The sequence below is a fragment of the Tiliqua scincoides genome, chromosome 11 (assembly GCF_035046505.1).
Source record: "Tiliqua scincoides isolate rTilSci1 chromosome 11, rTilSci1.hap2, whole genome shotgun sequence".
NCBI classification, from domain to species: Eukaryota; Metazoa; Chordata; class Lepidosauria; order Squamata; family Scincidae; genus Tiliqua; species Tiliqua scincoides.
Window position 1 is genome coordinate 25,004,025 of NC_089831.1, and position 11,755 is coordinate 25,015,779.

An 11,755-nucleotide genomic window follows, 5' to 3' on the forward strand; every position below is an offset into this window, starting at 1 on the left:
CCCTTCAAGATGCAGTGCTTTCTGAAGCAGCTGGGAGGATGGTGTGGTGTGCTGCCCCTCCTTGTCTCCCCACCCTGCTGAATTTGCACCTGGATGTGGGGCTGTCAGGTTATGTCATCTTGGGCTGGCCCTGGGCTACTGCCTGCCTCCTTGCTTTCAGTGGGACTCAACAGGTGACTAACTGCTGAGTGGGGGTGTTATTGTCTATTTCATCACCCCCTTGGCCCTCCCAGCCACCTCTGCTTCTCCTGCAATGTCTCAGGGTGCTGAAGAGAGCGCTGAGTCATTGGGGTGCAGTCCTCACAGGGAGGCCCCCCTCCCAGATGGGCCTGGAATCTGCATCCAGCTCAAGGTGCCTCCAGACAGCCAGTTCAACAGGGCCTTCAGGAATTCCCAACATTACATTAGGTTGGGGAAAAGGTCTCCAGGAAGAGCTTCAAGCTGAGTTGGCAACTCCACGTGATTGTGTTTGCCCTGTTCTTGCGCCCTACTTATTTCCCCCCAACTGACAGGCAGACCAAGAATGTGACTCTGAGACAGCATGTTGGACTGTGACGCTCACCCAACACCCCAGAGCAGGGAATTCAAGGGGCTGAGGTGACTCCCAGTGACTCATTCAGCAGGTAAAAACCTGGTGGACACCCAGAGGTGGTAAAAAGTGAGGTCAAACACAGACACCCGTGCGGGCCTGACCTGGTCTCTCATCCAGTGTACTGGATCCAATGATGGAATCTCCCTCTGCCTGACTGGGTGAGGGTGTCAGGGTCAGGATTCTGGAACGATGTAGCAATCCTGGGGAAGGCAATAACCCAGTTAGCTGTGCTGGAGGTTCCTTGCATGTTCCATTTCCCTCTGAACCTTCCTGTATCCTTTGCTCCTCCCACCATTGTTTTTCCATGATTCTTCAAGTGCCTTATTTTGGTCCCTTTACCAGATCCTGTTTGTTTTCATGTTCTTCATCCTTTTAATAAGAGACGCTCTTTTTATTGTTACTATTTTCACCTGCTTGGTCTCATAAGAACATAATAACATAAGAACAGCCCCACTGGAGCAGGCCATAGGCCCATCTAGTCCAGCTTCCTGGATCTCACAGCGGCCCACCAAATGCCCCAGGGAGCACACCAGATAACAAGAGACCTGCAAACTGGTGCCCTCCCTTGCATCTGGCATTCTGACATAGCCCATTTCTCAGTTTGCTTGAGAAGAAAAGAAAAAAATTTCTTTACCCAGCATGTAATTAGTCTGTGGAATTCCTTGCCACAGGGTGTGGTGATGGCGTCTGGCCTGGATGCCTATAAAAGGGAATTGGACAGATTTCTGGAAGAGAAGTCCATCATCACAGGTTACAAGCAATGATGGGTTTGTGCAACCTCCTGGTTTTAGAAGTAGGCTACCTCAGAGTGCCAGATGCAAGGGAGTGGCGACAAGGGGATTGGACAAGTTTGTGGAGGAAAAATCCATTGCGGGTTATAAGCCATGATGTGCATGTGCAACCTCCTGATTTTAGAAATGGGCTATGTCAGAATGCCAGATGCAAGGGAGGGCACCAGGATGCAGGTCTCTTGTTATCTGGTGTGCTCCCTGGGGCATTTGGTGGGCCGCTGTGAGATACAGGAAGCTGGACTAGATGGGCCTATGGCCTGATCCAGTGGGGCTGTTCTTATGTTCTTAAACTACAATTCCCAGGATGCCTTGCACATCTCTTGTTGTCTGGTGTGCTCCCTGGGGCATTTGGTGGGCCGCTGTGAGATACAGGAAGCTGGACTAGATGGGCCCATGGCCTGATCCAGCGGGGCTCTTCTTATGTTCTTAACTACAATTCCCAGGAAGCCTTGCAGGTCTCTTGTTATTTGGTGTGCTCCCTGGGGCATTTGGTGGGCCACTGTGAGATACAGGAAGCTGGACTAGATGGGCCTATGGCCTGATCCAGTGGGGCTGTTCTTATGTTCTTAAACTACAATTCCCATGAAGCCTTGCAGTTCTCTTGTTATCTGGTGTGCTCCTGGGGCATTTGGTGGGCCGCTGTGAGATACAGGAAGCTGGACTAGATGGGCCTATGGCCTGGTCCAGTGGGGCTGTTCTTATGTTCTTAAACTACAATTCCCAGGAAGCCTTGCAGGTCTCTTGTTGTGTGGTGAGCTCCCTGGGGCATTTGGTGGGCCGCTGTGAGATACAGGAAGCTGGACTAGAGGTGTCCTGGGCCTGATCCAGCAGGGCTCTTATGTTCTTATGAATTGGATGCCCCACCAAGTAGTGTCCCCAGGGTTTCTGGTGCCCAGGGCAACACCTGACATCATGATCCCATGCAGTGTCATGACATTATCTCCAGCTGCTTCCCAACGAGAAGTGCGCTTGGTGCTCAGCAGCTGGGCAGGTGATTTTGCCTGCTTCCTGATAGGAAAGCAGTCGGAGAGCATGCTCTGGTCACGATTATGCCCAGGGCATGCATCATGGTTTGCTGCAGGGGCTTCTGGCCCCACCTTCCTGAACTACCAACCTTCACTATGTCCAGTTTTTAAGGGGTGCCCAAGGAATTTGGGGGGGGGGGTCTCCATTATACTTGGAGTGAGGCTTCCCCCTAGTAGCCTCCTTCTGTCTGGTTGTCCTTAGCCAAAAACTACCGATTCAGCTTAAACCCAAACCAAAGACCAGACAAACTGGAGGTGGGTGCGGCTTGCTGGGCACTGCATGTTGCTTTCGTCTAAGGACTGCATGGTGAATCAGGCCTTGTGAGTTTCAGGACTCAAGTGCAGAGTCCTCAACCTAAAGCACTGCATTGGTGCACAGCAGCTGATCAAACTGTGGCCTGCATTTGTGCTGAACATTTTTTTGCCATATGTCGTGGCACAAACTTAGTTGGATGTCAAAGAATTTGCCTGCTCAAATTCTGTGTGTTTATTTACCTAGTAAAATTACAAACAGCAGAGTCTGGTTGCCCAAGAGGAAAAAAAACCAAAACATTTAAAACTGAGATGAGAGAGAGAGAGCACACATTTAAATCTTCATCCCTATTTTTTCACCACTTTGTTAGAGAAGCTGATCCTTGATGAGTGACAAATTAGAGCCAAGTAGGACTAATTCCTCCCCCCAAATAAAGCATGGGAGCTGGAGACAAAAAAAGAGATGATTTGAAGGATCAGCCAGGCTAAGTGCTTGCCACTTTTCAAAAGAGCTAGTTAAATTAGCTTTGCATTGCATCCAGTAATCTATAATGACTTTTGGAAACCAGATGGGATTCCTCCTGAGCTTGTAGGAATAGCAGTGGTTACTCAGTGGTGAGGGCAAAGAACTCTGCCTATGCTCAGAGCTACTTTTATACATTTCCTTTCCACGTATTCCATGACTGCTGCTGAAAACAAGCCTGGATCACAAATGAAACTCTGTCCCTGATGAAGCAGCACATTCTAAGCCACTAAAGTTTTCTTCTTGCTTGATTTCATCCAAGGAAGTTTTTGAAAAGTGACACTGTTTTACTGAAGTCCATAAAATGTGTAAGCAGCCATGTTAGTCCATTATAAAAAAAAATAAAGTACCTTTTTTAGGACCACCCACAAAGACATATGATCTTAAAGTTGTTTCTGAGTTGTCCAGAAGCCCTTATCAGGTTGAAAGGTAAGGGGAATAAAAGGTGGATGAGTGAGATGGCCTGGTGAGATGGTCCCTAGAAGTCTTAGGATATTTTATGGAAGGAACTTGAAAAGGGAAATTCACCAATTCATGTAGAATAGGTCTAGCTGTGACCATTAGTCACAAAAGCTGTATAGAACCTCCAGGTTCAGGAGCAGTCTACTGCATCGGAATACTAGTTCCAGGGGAGCAAGGATGGGAAGGGGTTTGCCCTTATCTCTGCCCAGAGGCTTCCAAGAGGAAGCTGATGGGCCACTGTGAAAAACAGGATGCTGAACTGGCTCCCTTTGGCTGAATCCAGCAGGGCTCTTTGGGTGTTTTTAAGGAGTGCCTGAGATCTTCAGTGGGTTGCTCAACTAAACAAGGGTGACTGTTAATTTTGTTTATTATCCCAGGTGATTTGCAACAGTCTAGTCATTAAAATGGAGCTGGCTTTCCTACAGGTAAATAAATTCAGCCATATCAGCATAAAGGGAGGGGAGCAGGATCTGATTTCTGGCTGAAACTGGCTTTGGAAGGGAGTTTGCAAGAGAACAAGCAGAAGCCTTAAGGGCAGAAAACAAATCCCATTCAAAGTCATGACTGTTGACTTCTAATAGAGGCATAATTAAAAGGGAGAATTGCTCTTTCCTGTCCTTTACCTCTGTGACCTTGAAATGCTGAAACCAACCTCACAGGCTCTTTCATCTTTTTCTGACAACTTTCTTGGTTAGTCAGTTCTCAAAATGCGCACACACACAGAGTCCAGTGGTAGGAGACATCAGGAATATTTTTATTTTATTGAGACCAAAATCTCTCCATAGGAACAGATTTCCGAAATAAATTTTCCCAAATAAACACATCAGTCTGTACAAAAAGCCATTCGCAAGAAACCCAGCCCTTTCAGAAGTCCCAAATCTACAGAAGACTCAGCTACTGGGAACCAAAACTCTCCTTCATCTCAGCTCCTCCCCTCCCCATCACCAAATCTCACACATTAAGTGGAAGAATCTTGGGAAACAACAGAGGTGGGAGGAACTTTCCAGGGAGTGCAAGAGTTCTCTGGGCATGCCAAGAGTATATTTTACAGTCAAGGAGAGAAGGATGCCCTGCCAGCAGGGGTTAATAAAAGTTAACAATGAATAATGGGGTTCTCCTGAACATCTGAGCATCTCCAGATGGTTGGGTAAGAAGGAGCAGAAGGGCTTTCTTGTTTGGACACAGAATAACAGGAATGACAAAATGAGAATTTGGGGACAGTCCTTTTTGCAAACAATCCTTGTTTGGTTTAATTTTTCAAAAACTGCTCAGCTTCCTGCCCAGTCTCTCAGAGAGGCAGGCTGTGGATTTGAAGTAGGGCAGAGAAGTCATGTCCCCCACCCGTGCATTCAGCCCTAAAAACTCAAATCGGTTTTGTACATCTGCTCCAGGGATTTTGGAGACATCCGTATCTTTTGGGGAAGGACCTTTGGGGAAGGACTTGTTAGAAATAAAAAAAGAAAGAAGGAATCTGGTCCCGTTCTTTGGATCCAGAAGCAGCCCTATTGTCAAGTAGCCTTACGGAGGCAGCAGATTTTAGGGCGTCAGCTTTATTCTTTAGCTTTAATAAAGCTTTATTAGCTTTACTCTTGCAACTTATGTCACTGCTATTAAAGAAAATGTGCTATTAAATATGCATACTGAGGGGTGGGGGGAAGGCAAGAGAGAAAATGGGACTTCCTTTCTGAGCAGCCATCCAGCCTTCCACCTCAGGCTGGAAGATGGAAGAGAAGGTGGAGACCTTTTTTTTGGGGGGGGGGGGGTCCAGCTTAGGCAAGGAGTTTGAAGCCCAGAAAGATGGACAGGAACTGTGTGGCCGCCAGGATGAAACTGCTGGCCTGGGACGTCCATGCGGAACCTTTTGGCGACTGATAGGGAGACTGATGGGAAGCAAAACTGTGGTGGATGACAGTCGCGTTGTGGAGGACGTGGGCCTCGTTGGCGTGGTCATCATGAGGGGTTGGTCTGTGAGGCTTCTCACTGTGGGTGGGTGCCGGGGTCACAACAGCTATTAGCAATTCTGCAAAAAGAAAATGGAAATGGAATGACATTGGCCTACTTCGCAGGGATGTTCACAGGGTGAGTGATTGATTGGGAAGGAGATTTAAAGTGGGCTGTATCAGACAAGCACACTTGAAACAACCAGCATCTTTCTCCTAGAGAGGAGGTTGTGTGGGATGCAATAAAGGTAACACCATTTGGAGAGAGAAGATTTTGAACTGTCGTTCTCCCCTACAAAATTACCTCTTGAGAGGGTCTGCGTCTGGCGAAGGGTTGTGCCATTGGTGAAGGTGACAAAGGCCCTGTTGAGAAATGAAGAGGAACAAGCATGAACAATGGTGACAAGGCAGCCCAATGATCCTGGAACAGATACTGAAATGTCAAACTCTTTCACTGGGCCATCAGGGAGACAAAAACCCCTTCTTTTCATCTGCCAAATGACAGTTTTGTAAGAACTTCCAGGAAGATTCTGGTCATCCCTGATAGTCCCTCTTTGCTTGTGACTGCTGGTCATTGCAAAATGGAGAAACAAAGAAATGAATCATAAAACCATCAATTGGTCTGCTGGCCAGCCTGTCTTTTACAGGAGGTGAAGGTGCCCGGACATCTGACCTCCTTTTTTGGTTCTGTCTGTCTCTAACCTTGTGCCCTGCAGAGCACCATGTATTTTACACACACACACACACACCCGCCCCGGTCAGCAAGGAGGTAACACATTCAGATACCTGGAAAGCACCAGAAGGGCAGAAAGGTGATGACCATAATCCTCTGTATTTAGAGTCAAGATGCTTCTTTATATGGAAACTGTGATTTGTTATCTAGGCTAAAAGCCATTAATAGTCTATGGATTTATCTGAACTTATTGATAAACCCAAGTACACATCACTGTTGCTGAGCCTACTTTACTTCCTGGGGCTGGGAGGATAAAATGGGGAGAAAATCCCATGAATACAACTGCACTGTAGGCTGCTAATGTAGTAAATAAATATATTTGCACTGTAAGCTTCTTGGGGCAGAGAACTTCCTTTCTTTGTGTTACAAAGTTCTGGACATCCGGTGACTGCTTTTCCCAAGGGCTGAGGCTCTCACCTGATTTCTGCAGATTGCACATGGGGGTCGCTTGGGGCTGTCCAGCGGATCTGGAAGTCGTTGCCAGAGAGGTTTTTCTGCACCACGTCCTCACTGAGGCTGCAAATTATCCTCTCGTTTTTGCCTTCCCACAGACCAGTGGAATTGCTTTCGGAAGGCAGAGCTTGCAGGAGGATGGCAGTGCCGTTTTTGACCCCGGTAACAGAGACTGTGGAGAGGGAGAGAAAGGTATTTTACTAAAGATAGTTAAGGCATCCCATGCAAGGAAGGGAGGCCATGTCATTCCAGGGAGCCAAAGGAAAATTCCTCACAGTCCAAAACACGGGTGTGTCCTGATTTGCTCACACTTTTACCTGGGGGCAGGGGGTCTTGGAGGATCCCCACTTCTTTGGCTCCCAGGCGGTGGCCAGTCTCCACACCACTGCACTGAATTCAACTGACAAGTATCAGTGACCCACAGATGTGGCTTGTGGCCATAGTGTGTTTAAGCCCATGGCCAACAGATGTACAGGTGACCCAAAAACCACAAGGATGTCAGTTTGAAGAAGCAGATACTGCATAGCGGGGGCGGAAAGCAAAACTGGTGGCTTGCAAATGCAGCCCCATCAAAGAACATCTCTGCAGCATTATGGGATTTCTGCAGGCAGCACAAAACAGAAGGGGAACAGTGAGGTTTGGGAGCAAGAAGCAGTCTTGGAGCCCATCTGGGAATAAAAATGGACCTCAGCATAAGCTCCCATAGGCAGAAGAGATTCAGTTCAGCTGTGTTCAGACTGAGTGCAGGCATGGGACTGCACTCCAGCCAGGAAGCCAACTGAAGCGGTTGACTCAGGTGGCAGACTGGTGGGGGGGGGGAGCCCATCTCTGTCCACATACATGTTCCTCCACTGCTCCTTTGCTGCCTCCTTCTCCCTGGATTGGAAAAGGACAGTGCTGAACTTAAGCACTGGAGACTGGGGGGAGTAGAGGCTGGTGCACCCCTGAATGGGAGGGCAGCATTTGGCATGTCACCTCAGTCACTAGGAGGTCTTGGGTAGGCCCTGCGCAGGTGGATGTATGGCTCTTCCTTTGCACCACAGGCCCCAGTGATTATATAACTATCTCATCGAATGAAAGAGGTTTCAGGGTTGAGCCTGAATGCAAGGTCAGCTCTGCTCTTGCCAGTTCTGGAGCTGGGACGGACACACCCCAGCTCCAGTAAAGCCTCCTCCTCAGAGGTGTGATGCCTTTTTGGCTGTCTTCATCCCTACCCAAACAAAACCCCAAGGACCTCCAATTGCACCTGTTGTTACTGCTGCCCCTCCCACCTTTGCCTCCCCCATCATACTCCAAATGTAGGTAGCAGGCTCCTTGGGGCAGAGAGCCCCAAGGCTTTGCCTTGTGTTGGAACCAGGTACACAGACACTACAAGTAGAATAATTTGTTTATTTCCCCCAGTCCCACATCCCAAGGGTGTCGCCTAGCAGAAAGGCGGCAGCTCTCTGCATAGGGACCAAAGACATCCCCCATGGATAGAGATGCCCCTCGAGGCTCCTTCCCTGCTCAGATGCTCTCTCCCAGTAGGGAGCCAGCACATTCCTGGCATTTAGGTAACATGAAAAAGTTCCCATTTCAACCAGCTTTCAACATGCAAATCTGTTGCCATTTTCAAATGGATTTTACATCGATTGCTCTCTTAGATTATATGGGCTTTCATCTGTTTGGCTTTTTAAAATTTGTTACTAATTATTATGTTGTGTTTTTATTGCTGTCTGCTACACGGCGTGCTGTGTGAGCAGAAAAGTGGAGGCAACTATCGAATAAGAGGAGATGGGTGCACCTGTCAAAAAACCAGAATGGTGAGTACAAGCCTGAATTTCCTGGTGTCTACCACGGGAAATGGCTCTAGCAGTCTCTGTTGTGAAACTCTTGCCTTCCCTGGTCAGGGCAGCTCCTGATGTTGCCTGGAGAGGAGCTGCCAGCTTGCAATGCAAGAGTTAATGCAGGTCTCATGACTTACAGCCCAATCCTATGCATGTCTACTCAGAAGGAAGTCCCATTCGAGTCAAAGGGGCTTACTCCCAGGAAAGTGTGGATAGGATGGGGCTGTTAGTTCAACTGAGTTTTCATTCAATGACACTGAATGAAGCATCACCCCTGAAGAATCACAAACTAAAGAATTACCCCTAATTGTGAGAAGAAATGACAGCAAGGCAAAGAACCCCAATTGCCACCTCTGCTTGCTGGTGCCTCTTAAATCTGGATCGGTGCCCCTCCCTGCTCATAGTGGTCACAGAATCATGAAATGCCCTGGGAGGAAGAGGAGGAGGAGGAAGAAAGAAGCAAGCAAGGCATCTCCCTTCTCCCTTGTCCCATCAATACTTTTCAGTTGTAATGATTTTCTGTTTGATTCTGCCTAAGCCACTCTAGGAGTTTTGTGGGCTAGTGTCTTAAATAAACGCTTCAAACAGATACCTAATAAATACTTGTGGTCAGGCAAGTCTATGTATGGAAATAGTTGTATGGTGCAATTGTTTGGTGGTGGGTCTAGATCAAACCCTACTAGGTTAGTTCAGCTTTCTGGGCCACTTAGGAAAATGAATGGCTTTCCAAAGACTGTTGCAAGAGCAGAGTTACAAAATTCTCTGAGCACAGAAAAGCACAAAAGGTGACACAGTAGACTTTGATTTCCAGACAGTGGTGTCAACAGAAGTTTTGTTGCTTTCCAATATGATCTGCCTAGTTTACACCAATTTGGCCTGCTTTCCCTGAAATTTTTAGGACTTTTGCTGGGGAGACTGAGGATCGAACTCTTGAAACATTGCTGACTGACCGCAGCCTTACAACGTATGGTCCGTTATGCAAAGTCCTTTATCATCCATCCTCACAACAACCAGTGATGATAATTTCCCCCATTTTACAGATGCTAAACTGATGTCAAAAGAGAGTGACACAAACTCCAAGGCATCCAGAGTCCATGGCCAATGCAGGACTTTGGTTTACTAATCCATTGCACTGCATCGCGTCATGATTGCTGCTTCAGACTGGGTTTTCCTACAATATTTCCAGTGCCAGTTAAAATGCCCCTGGGAAAAATAAGCTTCCCTGATGCATTATCTTCTGGGATGTGCCACCCTGTAAGGACATGCAGAAAAAATCTGCCTCCCAGCTTTCATCCAATTTCTGTGCTTCTCTGCCGCACTTCAGCAAGGGTAGCTGAACATCTTTGCAAACCGTGTGTTCCCTGGGTGGTGTGTGCTTGAATCCCCGAGGCAGTTGTGGTCTAGCTTTTGCTAATTTTGGCTCTGAAGTATGGCCAGGCTGCAGAGATCTTAACGCTGAATGCTCAAAGGCACATGCCGAGAAACCAAACCAAAACTACTTAAAAACCTTAACAGAAACCTGGGCTGAAAAGTGGAAAAGATTCCCTTTAGATGGGTGCTCCTACTTACCGGTGTAGATGGCATCTGGTTTGTAAAATTCAGGGTACACGTCCAAGGCGTATGAACCAAGTTTAAGTGTGTTCTTGACGACCAAGCAAGTTTCCTGCTGGAGATAGGCTGGAGCAAGCAATGCCCCAAGGAAGAGGAGTTGCAACGTACACTTGAGGCTGGCCATGATCAAATGTGCCTTTTCCCTCCTTCTCTTACTGGCTGCGGCTCTTCAAGACACACCTGTCCTGTACCTGAGATCTGGGGAGCCCTGCAGCCAGCCAGCCTATTTATACTCTCAAGAAGATGCAAATTCCCCTCCTCTCACACCCTCAGCAGTGGGATGTTTCAGAAACGTGGCATGTATGGACTTCTTCCTGTCTATTGCTCACCTGATGACCTATCTGGGCTATGGGGGAAAGACACAGTCTGCCAAGGAGGCAATTGATCACAAAAAGTGTTTAATAGAAAGGGCACCAAGGAAGCAGCCTCCCCCCCCCCCCAAGAGGGTTTTCAGTCCAAGTCTTGCTTTTAAGGTGCTACATGTCAAGACTCAATCATTCACCTCTCAAGCATTTCTGATATATGCGTCCCATTCAGGCTGTTTGAAGCTCCCTTTTCCCAAGTCAGACCCCTGGCTCATCAGAGGTCAGTTTTGTCAACAAAAACTGGCAGTTACTCTCCAGGGTTGCAGGCAGGAATTTGTCTCTGTCCTACCTTGGGGGACTGACTTCTGCACACAAAGGCACAGGAGCTCTTCTGCTGAGCAGCAATCCTCTCCCTTCTTCACATTCCTTGTTTTGTTACCATATTTACAACAGCCCTGTAAGGGAGGTTATTTTGTTATTCCCATTTTTAGTATATAGAACAAAGATGGGGGGGGGGTTATGATAGAGGGTTAAGAAAAGGCATGTTTTGAGACTTATAAAATTGTGCGTGGTGGGGAGAGAGAGAGAGAGAGAAGCTCCCACTCCCTCTTTTGCAATAATGGAGTTGTCCAGCAAAACTGATTAGTGGGAGATTTAGGACAGACAAATGGAGGGCATTTGTGGAACTGATTATGTGGGTGACGGTCACTAACTTGAATAGTTTTAAAAGGGGATTGGCTGAATTCATGGAGGACCGGTTCATTCATGGCTATTAGTCACTGAAGTGATGCCAGCAGAGAGAACTTCTCCCTCTCTTATCAGACCAGAACTAGGGGATGTCCAATAAAATGATGAACAAGAGATTCAGGACCCCTTGAGAGCAAGGACTTCACACCATTTATGGAATTTGCTGCCACAGGATGTGGTGATGGCCACTGCTATTTATTGGCCTCCAATGAGGACTAAACAAATCCATGAAAGAGGCCTGTCTTTGGCTGTTAGCCATGGTTTCTAAATGGAACCTTCAGTTTCAGGCGCAGTGTACCTCTGCATACCACATGCCAGGGACACACAACAGGAGAGAGCTGTTACATTAATGTCCTGCTTGTGGGCTTTCTGGTGGCTTCTGCAAATAAGAGAGTGAGCTGCAGGGACCCTTGATTTCATCTACTGGGGTTCTTCTCTTACAGACCCGTAACACCCATTGAGGAGCAGCGATACGTTGTCATCAGTAACTGCTTT

General features: G+C 47.5%; 1 protein-coding gene across 1 annotated transcript; it reads right to left on the bottom strand.

Moving 5' to 3' along the window:
* Positions 1-5,414: 5,414 nt before the first annotated feature.
* Positions 5,415-10,332, bottom strand: LOC136662122 (placenta-expressed transcript 1 protein-like). The gene is made up of 4 exons (XM_066639166.1): positions 10,167-10,332; positions 6,736-6,943; positions 5,890-5,948; positions 5,415-5,665 (listed from the first exon to the last, which is right to left on the bottom strand). The coding sequence occupies exons 1-4, from the start codon at positions 10,330-10,332 to the stop codon at positions 5,415-5,417; spliced, it is 684 nt and encodes a 227-aa protein (XP_066495263.1).
* Positions 10,333-11,755: the final 1,423 nt, after the last annotated feature.

Excerpts from the sequence above, each read along its gene's own strand:
- LOC136662122 (XM_066639166.1), bottom strand. The coding sequence starts at position 10,332 with ATGGCCAGCCTCAAGTGTACGTTGCAACTCCTCTTCCTTGGGGCATTG. Across the intron at positions 5,949-6,735 it reads GTGCAATCTGCAGAAATCAG|GGCCTTTGTCACCTTCACCA; the intron begins GTGAGAGCCTCA and ends ATTTCTCAACAG. Across the intron at positions 5,666-5,889 it reads GACGCAGACCCTCTCAAGAG|AATTGCTAATAGCTGTTGTG; the intron begins GTAATTTTGTAG and ends TTCTTTTTGCAG.